Raw genomic sequence first — 10,892 nt, forward strand, 5'->3', positions numbered from 1 at the left:
TCAGCCCCATTGGACACTGCCAGAGGATCTCCGGGGATCCCTGCAGAGGTCTCAGCCCCATTGGACACTGCCAGAGGATCTCCGAGGATCCCTGCAGGGTTTCAGCCCAGATGGACACTGCCAGAGGATCTCTGAGGATCCCTGCAGGGTCTCAGCCCAGCTGGACACTCCCTGAGGATCCCTGCAGGGTTTCAGTCCCATTGGACACTCCCCGAGGATGCTCCCCGGGGATCCCTGCAGGGTTTCAGTCCTGTTGGACGCTCCCGAGAATCTCTGAGGATGGTCCCTGGGGATCCCTGCAGGGTCTCAGCCCAGCTGGACACTGCCAGAGGATCTCTGAGGATCCCTGCAGGGTCTCAGCCCAGCTGGACGCTCCCTGAGGATCCCTGCAGGGTTTCAGTGCTGTTGGACACTCCCCGAGGATGCTCCCCGGGGATCCCTGCAGGGTTTCAGTCCTGTTGGACACTCCCGAGAATCTCTGAGGATGGTCCCTGGGGATCCCTGCAGGGTCTCAGCCCCGCTGGATGCTGAGCAGCACAGGCACGGGTGGCTGTGGAGCTGCAGGGCTGTGGGGATCTGCGGCTCCCGGCTCTGGGGGAGCTTTGCTGTCGCCCTGTGCCGGGGTCCGGGCAGGTCCCCGCGGGTTCCTGTGGCCAGGCTGCCCTGCTGGCCCTGGGGTGCCGGGCAGCCTGTCCCGGGCCGTGCGGGGCTCCGAGCCGCCGTAACGCCGGGCTCTCTGTCCCCTGCAGGCGAGCCCTCCCGCTGGTCCTCGTCCCACTGCGACTGCTGCTGCAAGAACGGCAAGGGCGACAAGGAGGGCGAGAGCGGCACGTCCTGCAACGAGCTGTCCACGTCGAGCTGCGACAGCCAGTCCGAAGCCAGCTCCCCGCAGGAGACCGTCATCTGCGGGCCCGTCACACGCCAGCCCCACATCCAGACCCTGGACCGGCCGGCCAAGAAGGGCCCGCTGCAGCTGCTGCAGCAGGCCGAGATCCGCAGGAAGAGCGACCTGCTCCGGACTCTCACCTCCGGCTCCCGCGAGTCCAACTCCGGCAAGAAAAAGGCCGTGAAGGAGAAGCTCTCCATTGAGGAGGAGCTGGAAAAATGCATCCAGGATTTCCTCAAAATCAAAATCCCAGACCGCTTTCCCGAGAGGAAGCACCCCTGGCAATCCGAACTGCTGCGGAAGTACCACCTCTAGGCCGCGGGCGGGCAGGCCGCACGACCCGTTCCCTCAGAGCCCGATGACACGAAAGGAATCCCCAGTAAGAACTATTCGTTAGGTCGCCAGAACCAAAACCCATCTCTAGTACTGCCCGATTTGCCTATTTCACCTTAACCTTTCTAGTCGTAGGGGGACGATATTTTTGCAGTCCCGGAAGCACAATGACAAACGCTCTTGTTTGTAAACTCGGAGTCTTACACAAGCTGAAAACCTTAAGGGCACGGCCAGGCCCACCCCGAGGGACGCTGGTGTGGCCCCGGAGCGGGCAGGGCGGGCTGGCGAGGGCTCCGTGCCCTCCATGAGCGGCTGGAGGGAGCAGCACAGCACAGAGCCCCAGCCCTGCCCCGGCAGTTTAAGCATGTGTATTTATATATGTGCATATATATATGTGTGTATATATATCTCTGTGTATATATATATATGTATATATATATCAATATATATTGCTTAAAGATTTTCTGGCTCTCTCCTTATAACTGCACTTTCTCAGAAAAGAGCATTTTTTTAGTCTGTGGATGTCCCGTTTTTTTTCTCCAGGCCTTTGAGGGCTGAACCGTAGAAATCCATCTCCCTGTCTCTCTCTGCTCCCCCTGCCTGGGGCACGGGAATTGTGTCCCAGTGGAGACCAGGGGCAGTCCCTGGGTGTGTGTCACCATCAGCAGTCCCTGGGTGTGTGTCACCCTCAGCAGGGGCAGTCCCTGGGTTTGTGTCACCATCAGCAGTCCCTGGGTTTGTGTCACCCAGCAGGTATCCCGTTGTTTGGGGTGCTCCTGTCCCTCCCGTGTTCCCCGGGGCTCTCGGCTGTTAAAGGAGTGCTGGAAAGCCACCGGGGTGGCTCCAGGCCGTGTGGGGATGCAGGGGATGGCCCAGAAATGGCCCAGCCGGGGGCTCTGAGCGTCGCTGCAGGAGGAGCGGGGCTGTGCCAGGAGCAAACCCAAAAACCCAGCCCCGAGGAGCTCCCTCGGCTGGCCTGCGGGTGCCAGCTGTGCCAGTGCCGTGCTGGCACTGCACCAAAGCAGCCCTGGGCTGCTCCTGCACTGCCCCGAGCCCCAGGTCGGGCCAGGGGAGGGGGCACAGACTGGCCAGAGAGGGGCTGGGGCTGGGCACTGGCGTGGGGACGCCCCGGGCTGGCCAGGGGCTCGGGGTGCTGGGCACTGGGAGGGACAGAACGCTGCAGAGCCCCAGCTGGGGAGGCCAGAGCTGGGAGCTGGAGGATTTGGGATCGATCATTCATTTTCCAAAGGCACATGAAGAAGATTTTATTTATATATTTATATATATACATATATATATATATATATATATATATATATATATATATATGACAATGAAAGTGGGCAGTGCCAGTGCTGGCACTCACACGCTCGGGCTCCGGCTCAGTGAGGGTCCTGCAGGGTCCAGGGCTCCCCTCCTGCAGTGCAGCCGCTGCAGTGGAGCTGCTGCCCTGCCTGCACAGCTCCCAGAGCAGCCTCGGTGTGCAGGGCTCCATCGCCCCGGCTGGCCGGGGGTGCCCGGGGGTCCCCAGGAGCCCCCAGTGCTGTCTGGGGTCGGTGAGAAGGGAAGCAGTACCTGTCCTGAGGGGTCGGTGGGCAGAGCTGGCTGCAGGGAGGGAACCCTCCCAGCCACACACCTGCAGGGTGGGCTGGGAGCCCGGGGCACCCCTGGGTGCTGGGGCTGGAGGATCAGCCGTGCCGCCCCGCCGGAGCTGTGGGTGCCGCAGGAGAGGCTCTGCTGGGAAATGCTCCCTGGAGAGGCTGGGCACTGCTGGGACTGTGCCAGGGCCAGCAGGGGCTCGGGACATTCCCCCCCTCTGGAATTCTTGTGCCACCCTCAGCTCACAGGCTCAGATCTTCCCATCAGCGTTTTGTACAAGCTCCACAGATTTGGCCCTGTTTAGTTATTCCGTGGTTAGTTTATAGCATTTTTCTCTCCCTAGCCGACCTGTCCTGCACCTTGTCCCCCCGGGACCCTGCCCCCTGCTCTGGCACCAAGCAGGAGCTGGGGAGCAGACGGGTGCAGGGTGGAGGAGCAGGCGTTGGGGGTGTGAGTGAGTGTGAGAGTGTGTGTGAGTGTGTCTGTCTGTCTGTGTGTCTGTCTGCCTGTGTGTGTGTGTGAGTGTGTTCCAGGGACACGGGCCTGCTCCATGATTAATCACTGGGGGAAAATTGGACCAAATGAAATGTGCCCAAGTGGGTTTGATTTATGTGGCCTTCGTGTCTCCAGTTTGAGATGAAATGGTTCTTGCCCTCCAGTGCTACAGAAATAACAGAAATCCCAGGCAGGCCCAGCCTGCAGGGAAAGGCAGCCTGGGCTGGGCAGGGCAGGGCAGTGCCAGCGGTGGGGCAGTGCCAGGCAGGGAGTGCCAGCGGTGGGGCAGTGCCAGCCGTGGGGCTCTCTCTGCCTCTGGGGCTCTGCTGCCCTGGCTGAGCCCATGCCCAGCTGCTTTATGAAGGTTTGGCAGCTGGGGCTGTGCTGGCAGGTTTTGTGCTGCTCAGAGGGACTGGGGGGCTGGAGGTGGCACACAGGGGTCCTGGGCAGCGCTGGGGGCTCTGACAGCCCTGGAGGGGTCAGCAGCTCTGCCCAGCACCCCCAGAGCTGCCCAGAGCTGCCCTCCTTCCCTCCTCGCTTGCTGCTCTCTGCCCCACCCAGAGCAGCCCTGAGCCTTTGGGCACCCCCTGGGCAGGGCTGGGGTGCCTGGCAGGGGTGCAGAGAGGAAACTGGAGCAGAGATTGCCTGGCAGAGACGGGGCTCGGGCTGTAAAACATCCTCTGCTCCAGTTCGGCTTGGTTTCACTGAGAGAGCCCCTGTGTCTCCCAGGACAGGTTCTGCAGCAAGCCAAAATTCAACCCCACTCCTGCAGCACTTTATTCTCTCTAAAGTAGCTGGCACAAAACTGGGCTTTGAGCTTCTTTCCACCAGTAGCAAGGAGCGAGTTCTGTCGCAAGGAAGCTGAAACCTCGCCCAGCCTGCGGCGGGCTGGGGCTCGGCTGCAGCAGCAGAACCCCGGGTTCCAGGGGCTCGGGCACCCCTGGGAGCAGGCAGGGCTCGGGGGACACGCTGGGAACATTTCCACAGAGCCTGGGCACCAAAGGCTTTGCTGTCCCCCTGCACACAGGGCACAGAGGCTCCCAGGGCTCTGGGGTTGGGTTGCTGAGCCCATCTATTCATTTCACTTGCACGCTGTGGGCTGCAGGAGAAGACAGGCTTGGGGTTTCCTGGCAGTGGCCACCACGTACCGAGTCCCTCACCGTGTCCTCCCCTGCCCTCCCGACCCCGGCAAGGCTGGAGAACTTCCCAGCCCCTGCCCTCCCCAAGCCCCCCAGCACTGCCAGTACGGGCTTGATTTCAGAGGACTTTATGCACAAGGCCCCATGTGTATCATGGTACAAAATAATTGTCCAGTCTTATGGATAGTTTATGCCCCAGCGGGGTTTTGTAGATTAATAGTAAAAGAACAAAAAAAAAAAAAAAAAAAAAGAAAAGAAAAAAAGAAAAAGCACTTTTAAATTATTTATATTATTAAAAGACATTCTTTATTTTTCTTGGCATTGATGTCACTTGGCTAAAAAATCCGTTTATAAGTAGGATATTGCAGATTTTGAACTATAGCAATGCTGAAGCAGACAGGAGTTGGAGTTCCACAGAGAAAAGCACCGAGGTGAAGCAGGAGGGTGGCAGGGCCCCGCTGGCCCGGGGGTGCTGCTGCTGATGGGGGGGACGTCCCCGCGAGGTGCCCCCGGCTGCCCGGCCGTGGGGCTGTGCCAGTGCAATATTCCCAGCCACGGCTGCAGAGGGGCTGTGGTGCCCCTGGCATTGCCAGGGCCCTGCTTTCCTTACGTTTTCGGACCTCATTCAGCACCAATGACTCCGCCGAGGCCGAGTCAGTCTGTTGCACATTGATGTAGATTAAGTGGCACCCACTGAATTACCTCTCGACTTTCCAACGTGGTTCACCTGTACATAAGTGTAATGTCAAACTGTTTACAGGTTCTTTTGTGCGTAATTGTGGAAAAAAAAAAAAAGTTTTAACTACAAATTTAAAGGAATCGATTTTACTGGAAGGTGTTTAAAAAAATGAATGTGCTTAATACAGTATAGACATCCTTGCTAATGGTCTCACCTGAATGCATGTATCCGTGTTGTCAGTCCCACCAGTGAGGTTATTGGCAATATTCTGCAGTCTGTGAATAGCAAATATGCATAAACTACTGTGACTCTGACAAATATAACTCGGTGACTGTTTCTGCTGTGGTATGTGAAAAAACCCTGTAGCTTTTAGCCTGCTGTATTTCCCTGGTGCAAAGAGCACCAGGAAAGAGCGAGATCTGGGAGAAACGAAGTCACAGCTGTGCCTGAGCAGGGAGGTGGGGCCCCCGCCGTGTGGCCGTGCCACAAGAGCTGAAAATGCCATTTTCAGAGGCTGGCAGGTGGAAGGGAAGGTGCTGCTGCTGCCCCTGCTCTGGCATCGCTGCAGGAGTGGAGCTGGCACTGAGCTGGGGCTGGGGCTGCGGCTGGGCAGGGCAGGGCAGGGGGACCCTGCACGGGGGAGCTCAGCCCTGCTGGGTGTGCTGGAGCCAGCTGCAGGCAGCTGCTGTGTGCCAGTGCAGCTCACAGTGGGTGATCTGCACTGCTGTGTGCCAGTGCAGCTCACAGTGGGTGCTCTGTTCTGGTGTGTGCCAGCCCAGTTCACAGAGGGTGATCTGCACTGGTGTGTGCCAGCCCAGTTCACAGTGAGTGCTCTGTACTGGTGTGTGCCAGCCCAGTTCACAGTGAGTGCTCTGCACTGATGTGTGCCAGCCCAGTTCACAGTGAGTGCTCTGTACTGGTGTGTGCCAGCCCAGTTCACAGTGAGTGCTCTGCACTGGTGGGTGCCAGCCCAGTTCACAGTGGGTGCTCTGCACTGGAGCTGCTGTTGGCCACTGCAGCTCGCAGTGGGTGCACAGGGAGGGCACAGGCCAGATCCCAGGTGTTGGCAGCCCTCAGTGGTCACACACACTCCCAGAAGCGCATCCATGGATCCATCCAGGCTTTCTGCTCACAGGGGTTTAGCCCTGGCTCGTGGAACCCCTTCCCTCCAGCTGGCTGGCTGTTATCCTCCCCCCAGGGCGGTGGGGCTCTCCCCAGTCATTTCTGGGTTGGTTGTTATTGTTTTTCTCTGCAGTGCTTGGCTGTGCTCGGGAGGAACCCCCTGCACTGCCCTTCCTGGAGCAGCTCCGAGCTCCGCTCCGAGCATCTCCCGGCGTGGTGCTGCCCGGGCTGGCTGCGGGTGCTGCGGTGCTGCTCTCGTGGGAGCTGTGGGAGCCGTGTCCCCGTGGGGAGGGGATGTTCCACAGGGATGCTCCCTGAGCTCCCTGTGGCACCAGCCCGGTGCTGGCAGCCGGGAGATGCCAGGATTCCGTCCTGGCACAGCCCTGCAGGCGGCCCTGCCCTGTGCCCCAGGTGCCCTGCCAGCTCTGGGGCAGCTTCTGCCCGTGCCCTGGCTGGAGCCCAGGGGCTGGGACAGCGCAGGGGGAGCAGGGGGACCCTTCTGCTCCTGGGCAGAGCGGGGCTCAGCCTGCTGCCCCCTCCTGACCCTGCTCCCTGCCCGGCTGGGCTCGCCCCGCTCTGCAGCCAGCCGGGTGCCCGGGAAGGGGCACGGGCTGCTCTGGCCCTGGCTGCTGGCAGCCCCTCTCCCGGCCAGGGCTCAGCTCCCTGCCTGCCCGCTGGCACTCCGAGCAGGAAGAGCATTTTGGTTATCTGAGCACCTCTGGGCACTGCCTCGTCTGCTTTGCACGTCAGGGCAGATGTGAGAGAGCAGTGGGTGCTGGGGTAGAGCACCTGCACAATAATTACTGGGGATGTAATCACCTCCCCCACGCAGCACGGGGTGATGTGCACGGAAAGGAGATTCCCTTTGGTACCAGGTGATACCAGAAAATGATTTAAATCTGCCTTACAACTGTATCATTAAGAGAGCTTATATATAGGAATATCTATCTATCTATCTATCTATGTCCCCACAAGTGTATTTCTGGCTGGGAGCAGGGTGGGCCCTGCTCTCTGCCCGCTGCTGCCACAAGGGCGAGCGGCTGGGAGCAAGAGACAAACCCAGAACTTGTCCAAGGAGAGGGGCCCCTCCCAGGGACAACCCAAACCCCAAAGGCTGAGCTGCCCCAGCGCCCCACACCTGGGACGAGCTGTGGCCGGGGAGGCTGCGCTCGGTCCCTCTGCTGTGCCACCCTCTGCTCCTGAGCAGGTGGGGAGGGGGAACCTGGGGTCACAGGGTGTGAGAGTTCAGGGGTGACCCTGCAGGTCACAGAGTTGGGGTGACCCTGCAGGCCACAGGGGTGAGGGGTCAGGGGTGACCCTGCAGGTCACGCTGGGCTTGCCAGGGTGGGACTGAACTCCTGCCGTGCCCAAGCCCGAGCACAGGAGGATCCCTTGGGCAGGAGGGCGAGGCTGGGGCACAGAGCATCCTCCAGCCACCCCCTGTGCCGAGCAGGGCCGGGGGCAAACTGCTGCAGGGTTTGGGGCTGGGGCTGGCTCGGGGCACAGGACAGCCCTGAGCCCCGGGTCCCTCCCGGCCCCGCTCCAGAGGGGCTCCGGAGGGAGAACTCTGTAAATACAGCAGGTTAAAAACTGGCGCGGTGTCTGCGAGTCTGTACTTGATGCAGATGTTTCCCATGTTTTGTAGTATTGTTTTATTGATAAATAAAAATCAGCCAAAGACAAAGCCGGCATTTGGCGTGGTCTGTGTGACTCTTGGGCATCTATAGAGACTGGCCCTGGCTCGCTGGGATCCTCCTCCCAAGCACACAGCAAGGAAATGGGAATGGAAATGGAAATGGAAATGGAAATGGAAATGGGAATGGGAATGTAAATGGAAGTGGAAATGGGAATGGAAATGGAAATGGAAATGGAAATGGAAATGGAAATGGAAATGGAAATGGAAGTGGAAATGGAAATGGGAATGGAAGTGGAAATGGAAGTGGAAATGGAAGTGGAAATGGAAATGGAAATGGAAATGGAAATGGGAATGGAAGTGGAAATGGAAATGGAAATGGAAATGGAAATGGAAATGGAAATGGAAATGGAAGTGGAAATGGAAATGGGAATGGAAGTGGAAATGGAAGTGGAAATGGAAGTGGAAATGGAAATGGAAATGGAAATGGAAATGGAAATGGGAATGGAAGTGGAAATGGAAATGGAGGGGAGGAAGGACAAAACGTGCCCTGAGCTCTGTGGGAAGAGGAGCCCTGAGCTTTGTCACCATCCCGGGTGTGCCCCACGCTGCCCCAGCTCTGGGTGTGGCACTGGCACCCACCAGGGCTGGGGTGACACAAACATCACTAATGGCTCCAAAATAATCCCAAAACGGTTAGGATTTGTAAAGCACAGCAAGAAAAGCAAAACTTGCAGCAATTAAACTGCATCTTAATGAGCTGCCTCCAAAAAAATAAAAGCTTGAGAAAAATGGGTTCATCAGAGACTCATTAAAAAAAAAATCACTAAAACCATTAATACTACAAACATCCTCTCTGTGGCATAAATTTTGCATCTTTCCAGATGTGTTTTTATTATTATGCCCACTTTATGGGAGGAGAAAACAAGGCTCATCTCTTTGGGTTATTTTGTCCCAGGGATGCCAGCAAGCAGCAGCCAGGCGGGACCAAAGCCACCTCCTCTTATCAAATTCCTGGGCAGGTGTGCCCGTGCCACACCAGGCTGCCACATCCAAACCCTTTAGCAGATTTTGTTTGGTTTTTACCAGAGGAAAAGATTCCTGATTTTGGGACTCAGTGGTGACTGAAGGGGGCAGTGATGTCTGTGCCCTGTGAGTGGCCCCGGAGGAATCTGGACAGACTCTGCTTGGCATTTCAGGCCCTGCGCTGCCTGGGAAGGGCTTGCAGCAGCTGCCAGCTGCGGGCAGTGCCAGCACTCTGGGCTGGCTGAGCTGTGCAGCAGAGCGAGCCAGGGCCATCCCTGCTCCTGCTCCCACATCCCAGAGCCGGCCCCAGCCCCGAAATCGGGGGGTCCCCCTGGGAGATGGGGCTGGGATGGGCTGGGATGGACTGGGATGGGCAGGGATGGGCAGGGATGTGATGGGCAGGGATGGGCTGGGCAGGGCTGGGCACATTCTTCTCTCTCTCAGGATTTTTCATAGCGACACAGAGGGAAGAAAGAGAAAACAATTTCTATTTCTGCTCCTTGTTTTTCCTATGTGGAATGTGTTTGGAGAATTGTCTACCTGGGGTGATGCTTGGTTGGATTCTGGTGAGGATTGTTTGAGCCTGGTGGCCAATCCAATCCACCTGGGGCTGGGCTCAGAGAGGGGCACAAGTTCTGAGTTAGTTAGATATGGGAGTTAGAAAAGTAGGTTTGTAATTTGAGTATCTCCTTTAAATAGTATAATAATGTATTATAGTACAGTTATAATAAAGAAATCATTCCGCCTTCTGAGCTGGAGTCAGACACCAGCATTTCTGCCCACTGGGTTCACCTGCATTTACAATGCCAGGACAGTGCCAGGACATGGGCTGCCCGTGTGTGCTGGTGGCACCAGCCATGCCCTTGGACCTCCAGGAGGAATCCAGAGCTCCGGGAGGAACCCAGAGCTCCAGGAGGAATCCAGAGCTCCAGGAGGAATCCAGAGCTCCAGGAGGAATCCAGAGCTCCAGGAGGAATCCAGAGCTCCCCTCTCCCATCACTCCCAGGCATCCGCCCTGGCTCCATCCTGCTCTGGCCCAGCTGGACACCTGGGAGCCAAAATGTGAGTTCTGCTTTCTCTGTGGGCTTGCCTCTGCTATTGAAGTTGCTATTAAGTTACCTTATTTAAAAAAAAAAATCCAATAAAGGCATGTAATTTGTGCAATTTTAACATAATGTGCTGGGAATGAGAGTTCAGTGCTATTCCCAGTGCTAAAATCAATGGCTCTACTCATGGAGCTGTAAGATTTTATTTTCATCATCAGGCCAAGAGAACAAGTCTGTATCTATCTATATGTATATATATATATATATATATATATATATATATATATCTAGATCTGTATCTATATCATCATCTAGAAAATCTTTATCTATGCGCATAATTATTAATATGAAATAGAATAACAAAATTTAATAATATAAAATATGGATAATTATTCATTAGAACCATTACAGCTGGCCCCTCCTGCTGACCATGAAACACTCCCTGCCTCCCCATGAGCCCTGGGAGCAGCCCTGGAGCCCTGCTGGGCTTGCTCTTTAGGTTTCTGACATCACTGGGCCCAAGCTTAATGAAAAATTGCTTTTTTTGAATTTCTGTTGGGATAGATCCAAGCATAATGAAAAATTGCTTTTTTTTGAATTTTTGTTGGGATAGACCCCTCAGCTCTGAGCACTCTCCTGTCTCTGTGGCACCTGCAGCTGGATTTTATCACTATTATGAGCAATCTCCTCCGGGTTAAACCCTCAAAGCTGTCCCAAATCATGGATTTAAATTATGGCAAAAATTCCCTGAACTCCTTAAAGTTAATGACGATCTTCATTTTCATTTGTCACATATTCCTCTCCCATAATAGCCATGTGCTAAACCTTCATGAGATTTTTTATAGTTTCACTGAAGGAATATTTGCATAATTATTAGTGCATAATCTGCTTTAATGGGCCCGCTGATTTTGCTGTTCCAGATAAATGCACGTGG

At 56.1% G+C, this 10,892-nt stretch overlaps 1 protein-coding gene across 3 annotated transcripts in view; it reads left to right on the forward strand.

Annotated features, from left to right (window-relative positions):
• Nucleotides 1-5,467, forward strand: part of KCTD16 (potassium channel tetramerization domain containing 16) — a 44,082-nt gene extending 38,615 nt beyond the window's left edge. For all 3 annotated transcript variants that reach the window (XM_077786637.2, XM_021541288.4, XM_021541289.4), the window contains exon 3: nucleotides 750-5,467. In XM_077786637.2, coding sequence (XP_077642763.1) covers nucleotides 750-1,201 — 452 coding nt within the window. In that variant the 3' untranslated portion in view covers nucleotides 1,202-5,467. The remainder of the gene's footprint in view (nucleotides 1-749) is intronic.
• The last annotated feature ends 5,425 nt before the right edge of the window (nucleotides 5,468-10,892 follow it).

The sequence above is a fragment of the Lonchura striata genome, chromosome 13, assembly GCF_050655825.1.
Source record: "Lonchura striata isolate lonStrDom1 chromosome 13, ASM5065582v1, whole genome shotgun sequence".
In the NCBI taxonomy this organism is placed as follows: Eukaryota; Metazoa; Chordata; class Aves; order Passeriformes; family Estrildidae; genus Lonchura; species Lonchura striata.